Genomic DNA, 25064 nt, shown 5'->3' with positions numbered 1-25064 from the left:
TGATAGTGTTAACTCTCGTTTCGGATTGTTACCATCTGAATTATCTATAGCGATTTCGGTTTTAGTACTTATTAATCGTCTCAAGTTACGGTCCAAAGTCCGCATAAGTTAAAAAAAAAAAGGATAAAAAGTTCATGACCTTTTCGGTCATATACGGTTACTTCATAAAAGAGTATACCTTCAATTTAAAGCAAAATGAGCTGTATTTTTTAGAATTTTATTTTGCTGCAAAAACCTGCTAGTTTGATAAGTTTGCTTGTAACTTAAACTTTAATGATAATTAAGATTTGAAAAAAACATTAATTTTTGTCAAAATAAATATTTCTCTCCTGAGGAATATATAGCAGACCTATTTTTGTACAGGATGATAATAATTCAATTTTGCTTAATAAAGCTTCTTAGAGGCTTTTCCCACAAAAATATGGCTAACAAAAATTTAAAAACGTTTTTTTTGTTATTATAGAAGAAAATAACATTATCGCAACAACAAAAATTCAGCATAAAAATGCAGCTCATATTGCTTTAAAATCCCTTTTACAAGATATTACGTACATATGTTAAGATAAACATGTGTATCATTTGCATTGGTCTTGAACACCCCCCCCCCCCCCCCCCCACCCCCCTCTTTAAAAATATCATCAGAAGAATATGAGTGACAGTTCACAGTAATATTTTAATTCTTAAGATATTCAAAGTTGTTTGCACGTGTATAAGACTTTACAATTAAATGAAGCGAACTTTATTTTAAGAAAAAAAGGGATAACGTTAGTTGACCATGATTATTCGTTTTATAAAATACGTGTAACATGCATTGATCTAAAGAGCCTCCTATACAGCTACATTATGTATATGAAAGACTTTGGTCAGCGGGTTGTACAGTGTATGTTGAATTTTTTTTTTTGTGACGGGTATAAAATATCGTGTGGTGCTTTTTTTGTAGTTATCTCTCTTTAAAGAAAGACGGACGGTAAAATTCAACAAGAAGATCAATTAATTAAGTATTCCACACTTGTCTATTTAGATACATGTAATAAAAGATTACCATTTATATGAATACTGTATTTATATCATTACGCAAATTATTGGCGTAAATTACTCGGCAATTTTACACATTTCGCAACTATATTGCCGAATAAAGCAGAAAATGGTCTTTTTTTACCTTAATAAATTGATACAGTCATTTGGCAAGGCACTATGTTGTATTATTGATTTTTGAACAATATCTCACAGATTAAGAGATAAAACATAAAAACAAAACATTTTTCTAATTGGAGAATTAATGTGTTTCTCTTTAGTCTTGTCGTATATTTGGAAGAGAAAAAATGAAGAGACACTTATCCTTTAATTTATGAGATTTATCTCTCAAAGTGGGTGAGAGAGACACTTTTATGTCTAATTAAAATTAATCATTTTAAAATCGAGATACATGCAGCCCAGAGTAAACGGAAAAGAAACTATTGTCGGAATAAAATTTATTAAAATTTTGGTGTTAATTCTGCTTTCCTTTTATCTGTTCGTCTTTTTATTCTTCGAAAAACTACAGATAAAAAATACCTTGAAAGATTGATCACGTAAATATACGGCATTTTGGGATTTTTAAACGTCTGCATGGGTTTAAACACACATTTAAATCGTTGCATAATTTGACAATTTCGGTTCAAAGCGCATTGTATACAATTGTGGGGATTACCATTGTAAATCGTGTAAAATCTAATTATTGTCACCCCTTCCTTCGAGATAATTTTCCTGTTTTGTCGGTACGTCAACACTGCCATCTGCTCCTGAGATTTTTACCACTTCTGATACCGTCCCGCGAACTTAGTTAAATACCCTCAGGTGAAAACACTTCAAATGACTTGAGAAAGATTTACTTGAAAATGGCGACACCAAAGAGTATGAAGTCGTTTCGATCATGGAGTTCCGTCGATTCCGTGGACCCAAACGACGTACGTCGTCTGTGTGATACTGAAGCTGGGCCCAGCGCCCGGAAGCCCGCGGGACGCTGCGTCAGCACGTGGACCTTTTCTTTGGTGGTTTTGATCATCAGTGTATTTTTGTTGGTTGGGCTGTTCGTGGGTTATTATATTCATGATGGTCAGATTTATACCGATAAAACGCCCTGCGACTACACTCTCCGTACCGATGGGTTCGATGCAGATCAACTGGAAATGGTGCATGAAAATGTGATGTATTTGATGTCAGGTCGAAGGATTACAGACACAGCGGGGTAGGTTAAATGTTTGGCGGATTAGGAGTCGTGGATTAACAGATTAACGTTCAGATTTACGACAGGTGTTCAACACAGTAATTGATTACATGTTCACCTATATGTATTTGATCAAAATAGCCCCGCTAACAATTTAATATTAATACAATCACCTCTTATTAACCCATTTAATGTCTGTGATCTTTTGTATAGCAAAAGACAAAATGCATCTGCAAGGAAGTAAATACACATTAGAGAGCAGACGGTTTACAGGTGACATTGCATAATGGGGTGTGTTATCTGAGAAAGTACTTAACTGTCACAAATCTGAAATCTGATCTTTAAAATATGGTTTTAACATGCACATAGTGAAATTCATAAGTTTACATTAAGATTTGTGTATCAAAGTGTCTAGCTTTGTGTATCAAAGTGTCTAGCCTCCCCCCCCCCCTCCGCCTCACACACCAATCCCTGCCCATAAAATTGACTGTCCAAAATGCCTAGCCCTGATTTGAAAACCATGAGAGTGTTTACTCCAAAAGAAACTCACTATGAAGTAGTAAATATTTACAGTCTCCTTAGCTTCATTTTATTTTTTAATAAAATAATGTATTCATGTTTATTCACAACTAATGCCACAATTATAATATATTTTATAAGTGCTGAGTTCAAACATTTGTAAGTTTATGGCATTTAGCAGTAACATATAGCATTGATTTGGGTTTTTTTTTAATCCTAAATGAGTGACAAAAAAACAAGGGACCTTGGTTGGCAGTATATGTTGCATCATCTTCACTAGCCAAGGTTTTCTGATCCGCACTGCTTCTCACGAACCCAAGGCTAGCAACGATGATGTTACTTCTATATATAGAAGTTCCAAATATCAATATGAATATATAAAGTACATTTTTTGAAAGTAGAAATGTAACTAGCACCCACCCGTTCCCTTTGCTACCTGCCTTTGGATGACGAGCTTTCATTATTTCATTTGAATAACATGTCCCTAAATAAATGACCCTAATCATATTCTAATTGAAAAGTAGATGAGATACGGAGTTTTTTCTTTCTTTCACATGCACTTTGGTTTTATCTTTTTTTACATTTATAATTAAAGAAGAAATGAAGTACTAGTATTAATATATTATTTTGGTTTATTATAAAATTTAATCACTCTAACAGAATGATAACTTTTTTGTTGGCATTTTACTACGTACTACACATGTACAAGATTTATCTCGACCAGGTATTACTCGTTTGGGAGATTTCCTATCGCAAATAAACATTCGAAGACAGCCATTATCGCCGTTACAGGAGATACCCTCTTTACAATTGTTATGTTCACAGTCGATAATGATCAGCCATTTAAAAGAACCAAGCATGATGATACATCAGTTCATGAAAGAAATCGGATAATCGACAAAATGGTTCGTAAATTGCGATAGAAATCTAGACGATAATCGCTGGTTAATTCGCTCCTCTTGGTACATATGCGTATGACAGCTAGAGCAAGCTGAGGTTATATGTACAGTGATTTTTATTTTTCTGGACGGTGCGTCTATTTGTTTGAAGAGATCCGATCTGACTATGCAGTGGTCCGATTAATTTGCTTCACCTGTCTCTATTTTCCTTTGTGCACGACAAAAATTATTTTTCATTTTCTCTCTCTCTCATAACAATGCTGTCTAGCCCCAAGCGAGTTTGTTCTTTTGTATTCAGTCAGGTAGACCATAAAAGAAAACGATAATACAATTGCAGATTTTGTATTGGATAAAAAAAAATTGAGCTTATTAACTCCATGCGCACTCTTAGGAATTTTGGAGTTTTAATGTTTAAATTTTTTAGGAAGGCATGTGCAGATCAGGAATTTTTTTTCTGGGGGAGGGGATCCGGATTTTTTCTTTGCTAGTGGGGTCCAAGGCGTAGTTTCAGTTCCTTTACAATGTTAATTTAATAAGCTAAGATTTTCCAGTCCACATCACCCTGACCCCCCCCCCCCCCCACCCCTCAAGATCTCCATGCATGGGAGGAGGGAGAGGAAACTGTCTTAATACCATGACATCTATACAGGAACAGTTAAAATTGTTATGTGATTATTCATCTCACTGGATATAAATATTGCAATTAGTAAACTGATTTTATTAATTAAGCACTCAGTTTAATGACATTGTTTTTATGAACGTAGTGCTTCTTTGATATAACACTGAATTTTACTTCCCCGATCACTGTAAGTATGTCTATATTGACATCAACATTAAACAATATAAGTGAAGTGCAAAAAGATTAACCCTTATCTAGAGCTAATAAACACATGCATCCGAGAGAAGAATAATTTACCTAATTACCTATTTGTTCATCGTTTTGTTTTTCTGTACTGGATAAATCTTTTTATTTTTTTCATTTTTTTTTTCTTTCTCTTGCATAGAATGAGACGGTCACATTTTTTGCACTGCACATATAAACTAATTGCCAGTCTGGGTATTAATATAAACCTGTTGGATCTTTTCAATTAATTTGACCTTTACGAATTTTTTTTGATACGGCACTAAAAATATTCGGTCTGTTAACTTTTCATCATGTTAACAGCTTTTATTCTGTGCTTACGGCTACTGCATTATAAAGACCTAGAAATATACCATGAGAAGTCTGAATCCTATATTTTGGCCATCGCACAAAAAGCTATGTCTGCTATCAAAGGATTTCGTCCTCTGTTGATATAACTTTAAATTCATAATTCTCATCTCAGGTTATGGGTGACATTCCATGAAATTAGGGGACTGAGGTACAGGATTTTTGTAAAATAATTAATACCTGGTAATTATGGTGATTAGTAAGGTATAGTTTGGGGTATAATCGTTAAAAAAACTGGTGCAAGCTGCTGAAAGCTATCTGACAATCAATATAGCGTATAATGTATTCTTTAACACCACATTCTTTGAAGTCTCTCGGCAAATATCATTTTTGCACAGGTTTAAACTTCAGGGGCATTATGGTACAAATGAACTGTGCTAATTCACCTTCATTTTTGGTTGATAAGGGAGTGCAAACATGCTTGGATAACAAGCTTTTCTGAAGAGGTGCATTATATAGGGGTGTGAAATTTTTGACGACAAAATGAAATCAAAAGATAGATTTAAATCCTGTGGAAGTTGTCTTTATCACTTGATTATACTTTGCCCCCGCCAACTTTTCACTGAAATGAAGAATGGCACCTTTTGTTATGGTTGACGCATAATTCGTTTTAATAATGTAAAAATGATTTTTGTCAATTTTTCAGTTGGCTTAATTGTTGTCGCAAAACCTTGTAATTTAAAATCTGTATGGCTCAAAAGGCATTGTGTGTAATTTTCCACCATACTCAAGCATGCTAGCGCTATGGTTGCATGCAGACTTGCTCAGAAGTGCATTAAGGGTTTCTCAATTTCATAATTATAAGGGACAACATTTAGCATCACTGATCTTGTTCAAAGGGCCCTTTGTATCTATTGAGGAGGCAGTTGCTAAAGTAAACGGGGGAAAATCTCAAGAGTCTACAAAGATTTCCTGTTGGAGCTGTGAAAAAAATAAATCTGTTACTCTGGAAACTTCTTTATTATGAATTAAAGCAATATTTTTAGTCTGAAATACCCAATCTTCAAGGTATTGAATGATAAAATATGTATATGGTTACACCATGTTATATACCCTAATTCATTTTGTATCAATTTTTGGCATTTAAAAAAATTAATATATTATTATTAATTTATTAAGATTTTTACAGTTTATTGCCAAAATTAAGAGATTGAAGAACCTCAATTGAAGGCAATTCAAAAACTTAGATGGTCCTTGATTTTGTTCACTGTCCATCAAATACACTTTGCAAGTTATACAGAATTTTAAGGTTGATTAACTGCCAAAAAAATGCCAACACGTTTTCATATTTACAGAATATTGGCTGGACCGTATGATCGATTTATTCAGCAAATATTTTATCTATTTTTTAGAAAAATGACATCAGTTATCACTCAAAAGTCGGGAGAGTCATCGGATAAAAGAATGGTAACTTACATTCATGAGACTCTAAAAAACTTGCGTTTGGACAAAGTGGAAACTGCACAGTACACAGTAGAAGTTCCCTCCCTTGATGCAGATAATCCCTCGGAGATAACCTTGTCTAAATCGGGAGATGAAGTACTTGTGTTGAAGTATGGAGGAAAGAACTCTACAGAACCCCTCAAAAAGGAGGGTGGCTCCATTGTAGCAATTCCAGGAAGAGCAAGAGTAAGGATTCTGTAAACTCTAAGAAACTTATTGCAAACATGTTTATAATTAAATTGGATTAATGCTTATAATATATATAGGATACTCATTAACATTTCCTTAAGTCTTAAAAATGATTGTATAAGAGAATTGAGCTATGACTGCAGTGTTTCAATATATTTCTGATTATATATTTAACTTTTATATGGGATTTAAAAAAAAAAATTATTAAAATCATTTTGTTTTATTATCAATTTTAGGGTCACCTTGTATATGGCTTCTATGGACGAAGACAAGATATCTACCATATAAAGAAATCAATTATCTCACTAAAGAATTGTGTCCTTTTGCTGAGACTTGGAGAGATTTCCATTCGAGAAAAGGTATTCTATTTTTGAAAGTGAAAGAAGGTAATTAAGATATATTGTGGAATATCATTTAATTTTTTGGGGGTCACTTTATGTGAATTTTTGGGTTTTTTTTCATTATTCATGGAGATGTAATTTCAAGGATGTGTGGGTTTTCAGTTTCAGTAGAAAGTTAACAATTTGTTTTTTTTGAGGAATTAAATTCCTGGGGGAGGGCTTTCAACAAATACCATGAAAAATTGAGCCACCATGAATTCTAATAATTCCATAAAACCATACATATAAGACAGTGTATTAAAATGCAACCTATGTTTCCTTTTGTAATTGGTTTTTCATACTGCAAACTCTTTAATTGCAATTAATAAATACACTCCCAGATAAATCTAAACTATGTGAATTCATTTCACATGAAATATTTTCCAAAATTAGTTGACTAAATTAAAGTAGTGTTTGAAGAAGAAACAATTTGCAACAGATTTATTTTAGACTTATGAGTCACTTTGTGATCATAAATTTTTGGGCACAAAATGTGAAAATTTTTAATATCCTTTTATGGGTAAGAACATGAATTATAACAATTGAAAATTTTTGTCTCTTAGTTTTCTAAGTGGCATGTAGAATGTTGATTAGTTCACGAAGGTCAAAAGGTGTGAAAATAAAACAGACCTATATAATTTTTTTTTCCTTCAGTGACCTAGCTATCATAGATTTTGATAATGTTGGTTACCCCACGCAAATCACAGGAATTTTTTGTTTAGCAAGCAAGTTTTCTCACGATTTTTGCTCGCATTTCATTAAGGATCTACAGTATTAAGTGAAGGGTGGCATATCTAATCCTTTCTAGCTAATTATTTACACCAGTGCTTCATCTGTCTCTTGTCTCATGTGAGTGTACAAACACATGCAGAGCTTTGATAGAAATCAGCACCGTTTAATCATAAACCAGTATATTAATTAAAGTGATATAAATGGCAATATTTTCTAATGCCCATGTTTTGGTCACCTTAATCACTAGAAAAATCCAGAATAAAAAATTTTGAAAAAGCATTTACAGATAAATGCTTGCATTATTTAGCAAAGATTTAAAAAAAAAAAAAATAGAAAAGAGATAAATACAATTACTATTTCAGAAAATTATATTTACTTGAAGGTTAACGTAAAGGTATCGAATATGTAATCTTTTTTTCATTAAACTGAAATTTACAAATTTAAAAAGAATTGAAATACAAACATGAAGATTTGCTTATTAATGATACTCCTTAAAACAACTTACTTTTTAATTATACCTAATGCAACTTCTTTGTAACTGCTGTATGCATGAAATTTCCTGAAACTTTGTGCTAGACATAATTATGGACACAATGTGTAGATGTGCATTGTTACCAAAAGTTTGCAATTGATGGCCTCCTGAAGCTAAGGTATAGATCATCAAAAATTCCTCTGACTTTTGAGCCACCCCCCCCCCCCTTTCTTCACATTTTCATAAATGAAAGTTTTTCCAACTTCAAATATAAAGTAAAAGTGGGATAACAGTCAGAGGAGCCTCAGATTAGGGTTTAGACTTCAAAATGAAGTTTAAAGTGTAAACATGGGACACTTTGATATCAATCTAAGGGACATGGTACTCAGGTGACCATCAAGGCCTGCAGGCCTCTTGTTTAGAGATAAAACGTATGTATTTCTAAATGGTAATTAATTGATGATAGAAGCTAAAGAATTTTCACATTGCTATTGTGATAATGAAACACTTAAGAGCCAAGGTTGTGAAGTTGTGACAAAAAGTGTGACTTGAGAACTGCCCTGATGTTGCTATATATATAATAGCTGATAAGAGAAAGATGATCAGAAGAAAATGTTTAAAGATTTTTTGCTGTTTCTTTTTTTTCTCTTGACAGCAAATTTCATATTGCGTGGTAATTCTAGCCATTCTAGTCAGATATATCTCTCACATTCCCATCCCTCTCAAAGATATTTCAAAAAAATAAATCGAATTTGCTAAGTGCCAGAATTTTCCTCTTATAACAAATCTTTGACATTTAAATTATTGGGGTTTTTTTTACATTAAACTAAATCTTGAAATAATTAAAAACATTTTTTTCTAGTCCGGTGTCTGAATCCTGTTTTGGTTGGAATTAAATGTTATTTTTTTTTGCTATTATATACAAAAGCCTTGTGACTTTTGATGGAATTAACACATATGAGAATTGTATCTATAACCTCACATCATCATGAGCCAAGGGCTTCTGATCCACAACTATAAGGAGAGTAAGGCTAGCTGATCAGAAACCATTGGCTAGCAACAGTGATAACCATCCATGATTTTAAGGTGTGCAAAATGATTGGTCTTCGAAGGCTGAGTCACAGATATCATAAGAAAATACATTCCATGATAAGTATTTGGTTGCCTATAGGGTAGTATGCCCCCCTCCCTCCCCCAAACAAAAAGTTTGGGGAAAATACAGTAATGACCTTCTCCATCTGTCTGTCTTTGCAATTGTGTCCAGTCCATATATTTTTAAGGAGAAACATTGAAAGTTCTTACTTCACACAAAGAACAATTATGACCTGAGGGTGTGTCATGATTTTGACACAAGGTCATTTGGGCAAGTCTAAGGTCAAGGGCATGATTTATTTCTAGGCCATATCTTGTAATGGAGAATGATTTGAAGTGAAAACTAGACACAAAGATTGCCTGTGACCTAAAAAATATGTCATGACCTTGAGTTTTGATCATTTGGGCAAATTCAAGGTCACTGGAAGAAAAATGGTGCATCCATTACTTTCCAATAGAGAAATACTTGAGTTATTATATTTTCTTAGTGTGGGTATTATTTGTGAGCTTGCTAGCAGTACCTTTAGAGTCAATTTAAAATCAATCTTATGCAATGATATTTCATTCCACATTTAACCAGCATACATTTTTATCTGCGTGTGAGTATTCCAAGTCATGTTTTAGAATCCATATAATTCATTATATGTCTGGCTTCTTTTTTTTCAGCCATAAAAGTACATTTAAAGCAATTGAAAATAATTCACGATCACAGAATTTGGTAATACATGTACTTTGATGGGAGGAGATTGAAATCTGTATGCTATTTCTGAACATCCGTTACCGAATTCTTGTTTAAAAAATCTTGTTGTCTTTTACTACTGTGCAATTAAACAATCAAATGTATATGTTTGTAACTACTCCAATTATTCCATTTAATTAGTCTAGTTATAGTGAAATGGGTTTAATCTTGGCGGATATCAGTCTGTGTAGATTGCCTAATTTCAAAACAAGTACTTGTAGGTGTTCCATTACCAGGTGTATTAATTAAGGTAGAATGTTGCAGAATTTAGCCCTAGATATATCCATTATACCTGTTTTGAATTAAAACATGAATGCTTTTTAAAAAAAAAAAAACATAGATGTCTGAGCTTAGTTTTGCATGCATAATCATAAACAGATTAAAAAAAATATTAAAGTTTTTTTAAAATTAATCTTCTCCACTATATTACAAATTTATTTAAAAATTTAAAAGGTCTCCCCCCCCCCCCCCCTCACGCTCGCTCGCTCTCTCTCTCTCTTTCTTTCTCTCTGGTATTCCAGAATTTTAATATGAGAGGTAAATCATCATGTTTGCTAAGTAAGTCAGAACTGACCACTCCTGTTGATTAGTAGGGTACTCCACACCCTGCAACTTTTAACTAAAGTAATTGTATTGGAAAATGATTAATATTGACACATTCATTTTATTTTGTCTAAGGTAACTTAATTTGATTACCCCGGTTATTCTTTCCTGACTGATCTACTTGAAATAAAAAAACCTTCATCCTTGCAGTTCTATGCACATAACCACTCCACTTTATTATTTTTTCTTCAATCTTAATGGAACACCTCAGATCATAATCAAGCAATATTAAGGCAAACATTTATGGTTAACTAATTAAGGAAAAATGTTATAGACATAATTCTATACACATATTAAGGAATGGTTACATAGATTTACATGTACTGTAAATTCCTAATTAAACGCAAGGAATTATTATCCACGTATAATCGCTAGTAGCACATCCCACAGATTTTAAAACCTCGCGATTATTTTTCGGACTGATGTAAACTATTTGGAATTATGATAAAAATTTGGCGTTTGCAATTTTATATTCTCGTTATTTGATGCAAAACCGTTGAATCGTGGAATTAAGTACTTGCGTAAAATAAGGAATCTACAGTAATGTATACTGTACTTTTATATGGGGTCTTAAACTTTGAATGAACTTTTAAAAATATACTAGTTGCATTAAAACAATAAATTGGTTTTTCTTAGGGTGCATGTTTTATTATTAGTCCCAAGGTTTTAATAACAAAAATTCTCTTCATTGAAAAAATCTAATAAAAAACATGGCTCCAATTACATACCTAGCTAATTTGAACTCATATTTTTCAAATGAGTCGCATCTTATTGGCCATACATTGTTTTTTTTTTTGTTCACAGACAGTACCTCACGTAACATATTTTTCTCAAAATAATTTTTAATTTTTTTTATTAAACCCAGACAGTCTACCTATATAATAAACCATAGAAGGTGAAAATTATATATAATTATATATTATGAGAAAAATATATGACAACAGCTGGTACCTGTTTTATTGTTGTCTTTTTGTTGTTAACTTCCTATTTTTGACTCTCTTTTTTAACGCACTTCTTTACCTGAATAAAAGGGATAATGTGTGTGATCTGGTTAAATTGAAGATTTTATATCCAGATTTCTTAATTGGATCCAAATGATTGAACACAATGGTTAAATTGAAATTCTCATCTTCATTGAAAGACCTGAATATACACAGAAACATCAAAGAATGATCTTATCTGAAAATTAAAAGCCCATATTTGAAATATCTTTTCAATTATTTGATATGAAGTTTTTGATTTAAAAAGTCAGATTTACACGTTTGAAAGATTTCCCTGAGGCAGTCTGCTGAAAATTATTTGATCTATCATTATAAACCCAAACACGCGGAGACCTTCGGAGATTTTTCAAAGACAAACTCATTCTCAATCATATTAATGTAAACTGACAGTTTTGGTTATTAAGGCAGAAGTGTGAAATTTCACCACGTGTAGATTTTCAGATTAGGAAAACATTCCGTCAAGGTTTACCTTTGAGTCAAAGGATTTTCACGATATTGTAAGAATAAAATGTAATGGGGCTAGCGATAAAATGCAAACGTTTTATTGTTCTCTGTGAACCATCAAACATTAAATCTGTTTGTCTCTTTTATAACACATCATTAATGCAGTTGTAATGGTCTTGTTGAAAAGTTAAGGGGCTGTCTCACCAATGGAAATCTTTATATTATACATGTACTACTTACCTGCCCAGTATATCAAGAATTTACCTGTCTCCTCGGAGAAAACTAATGGGTGGTAACTCTTATCAGTCATGATAACATAAAATATTGACTTTCTGTTTGAAGAAGTCTTGGATAATTATGATCTCTTTTAATTTTATTTTAAAAAATACATGAAATGTCTGTGACTGAATGCATACCTGTAATTGTTTAGTTGTAAAATTCTTTCATTTATCAATTAGATATGTTCAAGTAAAACAATGAATCAATTAATATATTGGTATGTAGAAATGGAATTCAAGGATAAAGAAGAATTATAAGAACTGATGTTAAAGTGTACATTATATTGCACATGATTGTATTTTATAGAAGGATAATTGAAAGCATAATTAAGTTGACAGTGATTAGAACTTAATTTTTTTTTCCCCTACAGATACGCCTTGCCTCTTTGGAGTCGGTGTCTGGCATACTGTTGTACCAAGATCCCTCAGACTCGGCGATGTCTCTCCACGAGCTCGAATCTGTAGCATATGAGCTCAGTAAGTCAACCAACAAGAAGCAATTTACAGATGTTTCTTTTTAAGGGCATTGGCAACGAAGTGCTCCGGATTTAAAAATTCCGCACCTGCATTTTCTCTTTTAAACAATGAATTAGAGTTACCCCTCTTGAATTGTTTTCCAACTGGGAGTAGTCTCCCGTAATATGAGCTCTTTTTGAATATTATGGTAAAAAAGCAGTGTTTCCGAGGTAAACAAAATATGTCATCACTGTCATGTATAAAGATGAAGCGATATTTATATATCGCTCTGCGTCAACAAGCAGGCTACATGTGTCTCAGAAAAGAGAGGAGCAAATTCCTATATGGCAAACATTGTGAGAAAGATTTTAAATGATCTTTCGTTTTCTTATTTACTATTGACATACGACCGAGGAAGGGGGGGGGGGGGGGGGGGGGGGGTCAGACCTATCGCAACATCTTTAAGATATTGACGAGCGAAATAAAAAAAAAAGAAGTGAACCAAACATTGATTAACTCCGATACTCTTTAACAAAAGACAGTAGACCGAGAGTCTAAATTCATTTATTTTCATACATATTGTTTTGATATTATAGTACAGTACACACATATACATGTATATGCATGAAATATTATATACACATAAACTATTCATAGCTGCTTTATTTTGTGGACAATGAGATTATTTCTAAATTAAACTGACCTCATTGCTAAGTCAGAATTTTCAATGACTCACATTTTAATTATTGATTTGTAAAAGAGACATTTCTGACAATAAATAATGAGTTACTATTGCTCTCTTAGAGCACGCCTAAAGGCTAACTAGGAATTCAAAAATATTAGAACCTTCTTCTCTCTTGATACCTCAAAGATAAGTACCGGTATAGATAATTGTTAATGATCTGTATTATTTACTGTGTGTGTGTACAGTGACAAAATCAAGGACGGTAACTCTTGAATAGGAAAGAGCAAATTTAGGTTCATACTTTTCTGAAAATATTCGCCCTTTATTTCATTATCAGTAGGATATCATATAAAATCGATTTACAATGATATGTATCATTTAATTTATAATCACATATCTTACTCATAAAAAAATTGCTCCTTTCAAATATTAATTATTGGGATTTGTTCCTTGAATTACATTGAAATCAATGTTGAATGCGAAATTAATATTTTTGGAAATATTTTTTTAATAAGGATGGAAAGAGGGGTCTCTATTGTCTGTTGTTGTCTATATTGACACGTATAAATTCATTTAAGAATTTATGAAAAATTTTGTCCAGAAACCAGGAAGGTTGCCAATGCCCTTAATCTCTTGAATTAAGAATTGGTCTACTATCAGGAATAAATTTGAATTTGTAATTTTAAGATCTCTTTAATGTTTCAATATTATATTTGTCTATAATTTCCTCAGAAGATGAGAACTTTCATGTTCCGGTTCAGCTTGTCACTAGCAGTGATTCAAACCGAATGTTGAGAGAATTACGTGATGGTGGAGTTATTGCCCCTGATGAGTGGGCCTCTGAAACAGGGAAGAAGTCGTACTTGGGGATAAATCCAAACAATGCCAGTAAGTAAACATGTTTTTCTTCCTCTTTTACATTAATGTTATATATCCATTTAAGTATGAGTGCAAACTATGAATTATATTGATCTGCATTGTGAATATTATTCTAAGACTTTTATAATCAATTTCAGCTTTTCCTGCTGCTGTTGTGGAAATGAAAGTAAATGTTATTTACACTCAAGAAACCATTTCTAATGTGATGGGCACTATTTACGGGGACATGGAATCAGGTTATTGGCTGAGACTCTTTCTTAAACCCCCTTCTCTCTCTCTCTCTCTCTCTCTCTCTCTCTCTCTCTCTCTCTCTCTCTCCCAGAGATATTTTATCTCTTTTTCCCCCCCTTGTTTAACTCTTCAACATCTTTACCTTTATTGTTTCAGATCGATTTGTTGTCATTGGAGCAGTAAGAGATGAATCAGTGGCAGGTGGTTCTGACCTTGACCTTGGAACAGCCCATTTACTGGAAATGGCCCAGGCCTTTGCCAACATTAAATTTGCAGAGAAATGGGGTCCCAGAAGGGGTGTCCGCTTCTGTTCATGGGGTGGAGGGAAATCAATGAAAGGGTTATCAGAGTATATAAAGGTATTCTTTTTCAATATCTTTACTATTATGATACTGTAGATTCCTTATTTTACGCGAGTACTTAATTCCGTGTTTGAATCGTTTTTCATCAGATTGTGAGAATGTAAAATCATGAACGCCAAATTTTAATAATTCAATAATTTAATAATAGTTAACATGTATCCGAAAAATTAAAGCAAGATTTTTAAATCCGCGAGATGTGCTTCTCATGATTTTACGCAAATATTAATTACTCACATATAATTAGGAATTTACAGTACATTAACTGCATTTGAAGAAACTTAGTTTAAGTCTTTATACAATCTATATGTTAACTTTTGGGTTCTCTTTTGTTTTTAGGCAAATAAGTATGTGTTTGGAGAGCAGACCATAGCATATATTGACCTTGACCTTTACATAGAAAGGTCATCCACTGAAAAAACTGTGTTTGAGGTTGCATCAAGCCCAGCCTTGCATAAACTTATTCAGCAAGTGTTACATCAGGTATTTTGATTTTTTTCTCTATACCTTTGAATATAACTGAGAACAGATCAAGTTTTTAACACCCATTCATTTGTATCTGTTATTATATCACAAGAGAACAAATTCTGGAATCAATTTTGAAATTCATCAGGTTCCTCACCCAGAAGACAAGCAGTTTACGATAGCAGACTGGCAATATGATCAACCTGTCAATCCATTTGTATCCCATGGCAACCAGATAATTCGTAACACCCTTCACAGCCAGGGAACTGTGGTCATTAGTGTTGGATACAGTGTCCAGCAAATCAAGGTCTGTGTACGCAAGATCAGGAAAATTGTTTTATCACTTTACTAACCCCGGTAATATGGTCATTTTTTTTCTATCCAGTGAAAAAAATTGGATAGTTTTTCCTTAGACTGAACAGAGTGTTTTAAGTTTTAAAATCAAACGTAGTTATTATAGAAGTAAAGGCAGGATCTTTTGAACAAAACACAGTCCAAAGTCTGCTAAGCTTCACTTTGTACCTATGATTAAAAAACATATCATAAAGTTAAGGTATTCAATGTATAATGAAGGGATATTGAACAATTTTGAATCCTTTTAAACCAGTTAAATATGTATTGCTAGATAACAATGAAAGTGAAATGAACCAAATTCGCAAGATGGACAACATATAAGAAGCTGGTCATTTTGCACCTTAAAATTTTTTAAAGAGTTATCTTCCCTTGTTGAAAAAAAGAAAATTTTAATTTCGTCAAAATATCTGCGGTAAATGATTAATTTTATTTCATATTTTAATAAAGAGAAAGTTTATGCATGTATTAACCAAGAGAGTTTTACAAATTTAAAGTTGCTTTTTACAATATCTTATTAAAACATATGATGCCCATAGACGTCAATGCAAAATTCAAGGTGTAATTAGTTGGACCATAATTAATATTTTGAAAATTCCTTTGGTGGAGTAATTTTAATTGATAACACCTTCAAAATGATGTCTTGATTAAGAATATCGGACCATTCATTTATTAGGTACAAAATGTGGTCGTTATACATCGAATACCTTAAATATCAACAAGTAATTGTGACATCATGTTTAACTCTTTGAATTGATTGAATTGAATATGATCATGGACCTTATGACTGCTATTATTTTTTAACTTTTATAACATATTTTGTTGTTTAAACTCCAATTTGATTATCATTAAAGGTTGCATAATGAATATCAATCTCTGATTATGCTTTTAATTATTATAAATCCTTGCAAACTCAGTTGTTTTTTTTGGGGGGGGGGGGGGTTAAATGAATCACTATATGTCCATCCATCAGTCTGTTTTTTCCAGTCCAAAAAAACAGTTGCAGATTTTAAAAATGTATTTTAACCACATGATAATATCACCACAAAGACCATGCATAAATAAAGGAAGGTATATAATATACACAGGACATAAAATGTATAATATATAGGACATAAGGAGACAATAGTCATAAGTACTAGCACTTTAAGCATTTACCCGTTAATTAGTCTGTTCATCAATCTGGCCTACTTTCATGTCTTGTCTATACTTTTACGAGAAGAAATATTTAGAGACTTACACTTTGCACTAAGCTTGCCTTTGAATTACAATGCATATTAAAATTAATTTTTTTTATATGAAAACTTATATTCATTTTATATCCATGTTTTACAACAATGAAAATTGTTAGATAAAGTTCAAAGGAATGTCCTTTAAAACACAGAGAAGTTTAACATTTACATTGTAACTGACAGGACGGTGAGGAAACCTCGGCAGTACTTCATGACTCGGAGCACCATGACCAGTATCATCTAGCCGCCTCTAGAGTAATCTCCCTTATGGCCCTTCAATTGATGGACGACCAGCAACTTCCACTCAACCTGGGAAACTACACCAAGTTCATCCATGATGTTTTTGCTAGAAGCCTGGTAGACCTGTCTAATGCACAAGCAAATGTGGATATTGGTAAAATATAGAGCTTTGATATATTGAACATGAACATTTTCATAGTTAGCAAACATGGAATTAAATATACTATAAAACATTTTTGAATGCATGTAGATATCTTGAATATTAAAACGGCTAGTGTCATAGCGGATTAATGTTTTTCATACTATATAGAGCTACATGCAGCTAACAGTATCTCAAACTATAAACAGCATCCAATAAAAAATTCATTTTAAAAGAAATTATTCTAATCTTTCTGCTACCATTAATTTTAAAGTTCAATTTCTGATATTTAGTCATTCTCATCTTGATATTTGATTTGATTTCTATCAAAATTGTTTTGTAAGAAAACAGGAAAGATGGTCCTTAGTTAAATGAGAGATTAAATAAAAGTGACTTGATTTTAAAACGAGATGCCCACAGGCCTTGATGGTCACCTGAATTACATAGCCCTTAAATACCCCCTAGCTTAAGGGGGCCAAAAATTGTAAACTTTTGTTAAAAAGAAACTTGCAGGCCTTTTATGGTCAGTTTTTTATAATATTCAGTTTAATTTAATATGCACACAAACATACAATGCACAGGAAATTAAAGTAGATTTCCTGAAGTATAACACATATTTAGTATTTAATAAAGCAAAGTGACTATTTACCTTGAAGTTTTAAAGTAAAAAATGTAAAATTGTTTACAGACAGCATTCGACCAACAGCAATAAATTACCTCTTTTGCTCAATAGACCTAAAAACAAATTGTTCACTACAAAGCCATTTTTGTCACCCTTCCCAAATAAAAATTTGCAACCCCTGCCCCATGTCTTTTATGGCCATATCCACCCCCCCCCCCCCCACCTTAGGACCCGAACCCCTGACCCAGCTAGAGGCCATGAATTTCACAATTTTGGTAGGGGGCTTCATGGACTTCATTAAACCATACATTTAGTTTTTCTCAAATATATATTGAAATAGAGATGGAAATTTTTTACGATATAGTGCATTTTCACTTTATGGCAAAATTGGCCCAACCCTAGGGTCTAAACCCCTGACCCAGGAGCCATGAATTTCACAATTTTACATGTAGTTGAGGGTATCATGAACCTTGTAACCACGCATTTAGTTTTTTCTGACATGTATGGGAGTAGAGAATATATATTTGAAATTTTTGGTTTTTTTGGCATATTTGAGCCCGCCTATGAGGCCTGGGGGTGGTAAAGTCATGAATTTCACAATTTTGATGCCTCTTATCCTTGAGGTGCTTTAAATCAAAAGTGTAACAATTGGCCATGTAGTTTTTAAGCAGAAGTTAAAAATGTAAAATTTAACAGACAACAGTCCATTCACGAGGACTAACAATGACAATGACCAATAGCAATATTGTTGGTTGCCTTAGTGAGACAAGTTACCTAAAAATCAGAATCTGCCTCTCAGTTTCTACAAGAGATTCACTTTTTACTGTAATGCATGTATGATGCTAAGAATAATAAATGACAATCCTCTTTGTACCTTGCAGAAATGTTGAGTAACTCCATTGACAATCTATCTCGCATTGGGAAAGCCTTCCAAGATTTTGTCAGCTCTGATGTCAACAAAGGAATTCCTTTGGGAATTCGTCGGATGAATGATATCAAGATGGGAGTGGACAAAATTCTAACTTCTCCCCCAGTGTTAAGGTATACTTCCCTTGAATGCTTAATGCAACCATACCTGTTAAAGTTCATAGAAGGCTTTGTTTTGCTCTGCTAGCTTTTATGGGCTTTAACAGGCCTACATTTATACATAGATAATCAGTGACAATTAAACTTAATGAATAGTGATAAGTTGAATTAATGTACCGATAAGCTTGTAAGATGCATGTAATGGTATGTAAATTTAGTTTCTTTTGTGTACCAAGTACTGTTCTGACTGAGTATATAGTTTATTATTTACATGTACATGACAATGTATGAAGAAATGACCTGTAGGTTTTTCAACTTAAAAAAGGATATTGTCACGAGTTTAGATTTTTAGCTCACCGAGACGAAGTCAAGGAGAGCTTATGCTATACCCTCGGCGTCGGCGGTGGCGTCGGCGTCGGCGTCGGCGTCGGCGTCCGGACCTGGTTAAAGTTTTTGTTGCAGGTCCTGTATCTAAGCTATTACTTGTCCTATCTTCACCAAACTTGCATGGGTGATGCATCTGGACCTACTTATGGACTTGAAAGACTTGGATGCTGAATCTGGGTCCTAAATTTCAGATGCTGGAGGAGGTTAAGGTTGTTCGACCAGGTTAAAGTTTTTGTTGCAGGTGCCCTTTTATAGCAATATCTTAGTTACTGCTGGTCCGTACATCACCAAACTTGCATGGATGGTGTGCCTTATGATACTGATGCACCAGACAGGCTTGAGTGCTGAATCTGAGCTATAGGTTTCGGATGCTGGAGGAGGTTAAGGTTTTTGGAGCAGGTTAAAGTTTTTGTTGTGGGTGCCCATTGATAGCAATATCTAAGTTACTACTGGTCCTAACTTCACCAAACTTGTATGGATGATGCATCTTATGATACTGATGCACCTGACAAGCTTGAATGCTGAGTCTGAGCAATAGGTTTCGGATGCTGGAAGAGGTTAAGGTTTTTAGAGCTGGTTAAAGTTTTTGTTGCAGGTGCCCTCTGATGATTATATCTTAGTTACTACTGGTCCTTACTTCACCAAACTTGTATGGATGGTGCGTCTTATGATACTGATGCACCTGACAAGCTTGAATGCTGAATCTGAGCAATAGGTTTCGGATGCTGGAGGAGGTTAAGGTTTTAAGAGCTTTTGAAACAGGTGCCCTCTGATGATGATATCTTAGTTATTACTTGTCCTTACTTCACCAGACTTCAATGGATGGTGTGTCTTATGATACTGATGCACCTGACAGGCTTGAATGCTGAGTCTGGTTTCGGATGCTGGATAAAGTTAAGTTTTTAGGAACAGGTCACATGTTTAATAGATGATAGTACTATATCAAACTTGCATAGTTGATTTAACTGTAATATGAATGAATCGCAGAGGTAGCTTCAGATGCAGAGCTTGATCTCCATTATCAAGGATGCTAAAAAATAAATCTTAGTTATTACAGGTCCTAACTTCACCAAACTTGAATGGATGGTGTGTCTTATGATACAGATGCACCTGACAGGCATGGATGCTGAATCTGAGCCATAGGTTGCGGATGCTGGAGGAAGTTAAGGTTTTAATTGCTAGTGCCCTCTGATGATGATATCTTAGTTATTACTGGTCCAAGCTTCACCAAACTTGCATGGATGATGCGTGTTATGATACCAATGCACCTGATGGGCTTGAATGCTGAATCTGAGCCATAGGTTTCGGATGCTGGATGAGGTTTAGTTTTTTGGAACAGGTCACATGTTTTATAGATGATAGCTTGCATAGTTGATTTAACTTTATTATAAATTAAATGCAGAGGTTGCTTTATATGCAGAGCCTGATCTCCATTATCAAGGATGCTAAAGAAATCTCCTACCTCACTCAAACCAGCTCGATAGATAGATGTGTTTGTTGATAAATGATATAACATGATTCCTATGATATAGTATTGTATGATATGAAACAATATTGTTTGATATGATACAATATGATATCATATGTTATATTATAAAAAGTTATACCATACGATATGATATTGTATCAATTTTTTGGATATTTTATGATATGATATTGTATCATGATACTGTTATGTATAGTATTGTATATTATGATACAATATTGTATAATATTATATTGTATTTTTAATTTATTATTTTATCACATGATACAATTACATAAGATATTGCAAAATATTATATTGTAGCCTATGATACAATATTGTATATTCTATAATATTGTATCATACAATATTGTATAATATGATATTGGTTTCAGTAATATAGAATTATATCACATGAAATTGTATTATATGATATTGTAATATTATATAATATTGTATCATACGATATTGTATGATATGATATTGGTTTATATGATATATTATCTTATCACATGAAATTGTATTATATGATATTGTAATATATATTATTGTGTCATATGATACAATATGTATAATATAATAATGTATTTTATAATATTTTGCTTTATCACATAATATTGTATCATTTGATAAGATACAATGTTGGAATCAAATTATATTGTATTATATGATATAATATCATATAATGTATAAAATATGTTTCAGTGTCATTCAATACAATATCATACTATATTATACAATATAATATGTTTCAATGTTATGATGTATTATGTAATATGATATTGTAATATAATACTATATTGTATTATATTTTATGATATTGTATTATGTGATCAAATACAATAAGGTATAACACAATACAATGTCATATCATACATTACAATATCATATCTCATTATTGTTTATTACGGTATTTTATTGTTTTATATGATATATATTATAAATATGACATGATACAATATTTAATTTTATATCATTGTATTGATTAACATATGAACATATGATTATCATAAAAAAAATTTATCAGATGATATACGATATTTTGTCCAAACAGAATCCATGAATATCCAAGATCATAAAATATGATTTTCATATAAAATGATAAAGGTGGTCTTATGAAGGTGATGTCTCATAATGGTGATGCTCCGTCTCGGTGAGCTTAGTAATCTATGATTACCTATGTTTTTCTACAGCTTACAACACGTGTGGATTAATTGATCGATTGTTTATTGAAGGACCGTACTGGGAATGACCAGATAATGTGACTTCGTCATTTTTATTTGTAGGTATACAAGTCCTTTGTTATATGACACCGCGCCTGATGGAAGTTCTCAGCTGCTTAAGGAAGCAATAAAAACTGCCAGCATCACTAAGAAATGGGATCAGGTTCAACAGATTGTGAATGCAATCAATAGGGCACTACGAGAAGTGATGTCATATCTTCAGCTCTCGTGATAAACAGACCACCCTTATCCCCCACCTCCACCACCCATTTGACCCAGCTGGAGTCTATACCATGTGCCAAAGAAATCATATTCCCTTTTCTAATCTCATCTTGGAGCAACATTTGCTACATATGAAATGGAGATGTCTGAATCATTAAGTACGGCATCGAAGTTAAATCATTGAAACATCAAATGTTTTGGATAAGCTTTGACTTTTCTGTTTGCGTAGGTAGAGTTCATTAGGGCAAAATAATTTTTTAACTTTTGTGATTTTTCTGCCCATTTTGTACAATTCCTAGCTAATGTTTTTGTGCATGCAGCATATATGTATAAGTGGTCAATATCATTTCCGCGTTGGGGATTTACACTAATCATGCAGTAAGCTTTAAAAATCGTGTAATAGTATATAAAAAAGAAACTCAAAACTTTAATGTGGTAAATCAGGCATCCACGCATTTCTTGCCTCACATGTATTGTTTGACTATAGGAAATTAGTACTTAACCACCAGCACGTCACCACTTCTGCAGTAATGAATTTGTTGATTTTTATTACATGTATATATATGTGTTTAGTGATGTACATGTTTGTGCCATTTCATTTTCAATCAGTATGTCTGGTTTTGTGATATGATATGTAAATTTTTTTCTATTGATGTGTGCAACTTTTGTGCAGCAAGTTTTCTAGTAATGTGCCATTTTTTTATGTGTATAGATACTGTTAATGTGTGTATGAACAAGATAAGAATTTCCACGAAAACCTTGCCATTTTCCTTTATGTAAATTAAAAGTTTTGAGAGCTTCCTCTTTAAAAAATATGTTATTTTGAATCATTATAAAAAAAAATTGGACAATTACGTAAGGAAACCCTAAATTTGTTTCCACTAGAATTATATTGGTTTTAAGAAGTCATTTGTTGTCTAATTCAAATTTCATGATCATGATCTTCTTGTAAAATAATTAATTTGTCCATGTGTTGATAAATCATAATTCGTACAAATTTTGAATAACAAGAGTACTTGTGTCCAAAAAGTAATATGTTTGCTATTGTATGAGTCATTCTTAATTTAGAAAAAAAGTGAAATGGGTGTTAATTATGATATTCATTGTAAATATCATGTCATAATACTGTGCCAGATGACATTTTGCAAAGGCTATGCATGGCGTAATATTATGGTATTTTGTGTGTGTAAAAATCTGTTATTTGTGTATAATTATCAGTATTAATTTGGTATCGCAGTAATGTAAGGATCATGATTTGTGTCATAACATTTGTCTAGTCAGCCATTTAAATGTCATATTTCTAATCACTCAGGGATGTGCAATTGTAGTGGAAGGGAGGCAACTACCTATTTGTTTGCAATAGTTTTTAGCTCACCTGAGCTGAAAGCTCAAGTGAGCTATTCTGATCACATTTTGTCCGTCGTCCGTCTGTCCGTCCGTCTGTCCGTCCGTCCGTCTGTCCGTCTGTCCGTCTGTAAACTTTTTACATTTTGAACTTCTTCTCTAAAACCGCTTATCCAATTTCAACCAAATTTGGCACAAAGCATCCTTATGGGAGGGCGAATGTAAATTGCAGAAATAAAAGTCCGATCTGCATTCAAAGCGGAGAAAACCTTGAAACTGTAGAAAAAGGGGGGTGCATTTTTAAAAATCTTCTTCTCAAGAACTACCGATGCAAATTCAACGCAGTTTAGCATAAATTATCCTTATGGGAAGGAAAATATAAATTGCAAAAATTAAAGTGTAATTCTGTTTCAAATTTGAGTTATTACGAAAATAATAATAAAGGAAAGGCGTGTTTCAATCAGTTTAATAGCTTCGGGTTCGGCATCCGGTAAACTGATTCCATACTTCTAAAACGAGGTTCTTTGTTTAAAGCAGCCATGACATTATACGAAAAAGGGTCGATCTGACTATGATGAATTTGCTTGTTGTGCAACAGTTCGAATATGAAGGGAAATTTTGAAACATGCAAAATATATTGGTGCCGATTTTGTGAAGTAAATTGAGGCTAAATATTTCAATGCGTTAACAGTTTTCACACATGACGTTAGTGTTAGCTTGTTCTGATTTTCGTTTCGTTTTCATTATTTATGCTTTGTAACCTGGAAACTATCGTCTGTATTTCGTGATTTTTACGTATCAAATCAAACAGAGACTTCGGTAAATCAAACAGTTAACTGTTTTCCTGCGCAAATTAAGCAAAATCTGATGTAGGGGTACTGAAATACAATTCATTCTATCGGTAATTCGGCATTATCTTTTGCGTAATGGAAGATTAATGCAATAGGTTTTGTTGAGATGCTCGGCATTTTCTCGAGTTTATTCAGTTTAAATAGAGTTTGATATCGCTGACGGAAATATGTAGGTATATACATGTATATATATGATTCATTTCGAAAAAATAAATTGTGTTCTTTATTTGTTATACATGTAGTGCATGTTTCTTGTGTTTAATTGTTTACAATTTCTATTTACTACCCATATTTGAGTGTTAAACTTCGAATTATAAGCAAGATACATAGATTTGCTCACAATTCTATGTTTGTACACAGATCTTAAAAACTAAAGATTAAAAAAGTAAAAATAAATGTCAATATTTATTAAGAAAATTTTCAAAGTCTGTTCTTCCAGAAACCAACTTTAACAACTTATTGTATTGTAAACTTAACACCTTTTTAGCTCACCTGAGGGTGGGCCACAATGGTGGGTCGAAGTTTAACATAGGAATATATAGAGTAAATCTTTAAAAATCTTCTTCTCAGAAACTAATCAGCCAGGAAAGCTGAAACTTGTGTGAAAGCATCATCAGGTAATGTAGATATAAATTTGTGAAATTCATGACCCCCGGAGGTAGGGTGGGGCCACAATGAAG

At 32.8% G+C, this 25064-nt stretch overlaps 1 protein-coding gene across 2 annotated transcripts; it reads left to right on the top strand.

Moving 5' to 3' along the window:
* The first annotated feature begins 1655 nt into the window (after positions 1-1655).
* LOC105322897 (transferrin receptor protein 1) lies at positions 1656-23552 on the top strand. 2 transcript variants are annotated; one of them, XM_034472128.2, is made up of 12 exons: positions 1656-2227; positions 6187-6463; positions 6703-6825; positions 12579-12684; positions 14084-14236; positions 14365-14463; positions 14615-14817; positions 15157-15300; positions 15431-15589; positions 17049-17259; positions 18748-18907; positions 22031-23552. In XM_034472128.2, the coding sequence occupies exons 1-12, from the start codon at positions 1878-1880 to the stop codon at positions 22197-22199; spliced, it is 2154 nt and encodes a 717-aa protein (XP_034328019.2). In that variant the 5' UTR covers positions 1656-1877; the 3' UTR covers positions 22200-23552. The 2 variants fall into 2 exon arrangements, with proteins under 2 accessions (XP_034328019.2, XP_034328018.2); XM_034472127.2 differs by having other exon boundaries at positions 1657-2227; positions 14081-14236.
* Positions 23553-25064: the final 1512 nt, after the last annotated feature.

Source organism: Magallana gigas, chromosome 8, assembly GCF_963853765.1.
Source record: "Magallana gigas chromosome 8, xbMagGiga1.1, whole genome shotgun sequence".
Taxonomy (NCBI): Eukaryota; Metazoa; Mollusca; class Bivalvia; order Ostreida; family Ostreidae; genus Magallana; species Magallana gigas.
This window is presented reverse-complemented; position numbering and strand designations above follow the sequence as displayed.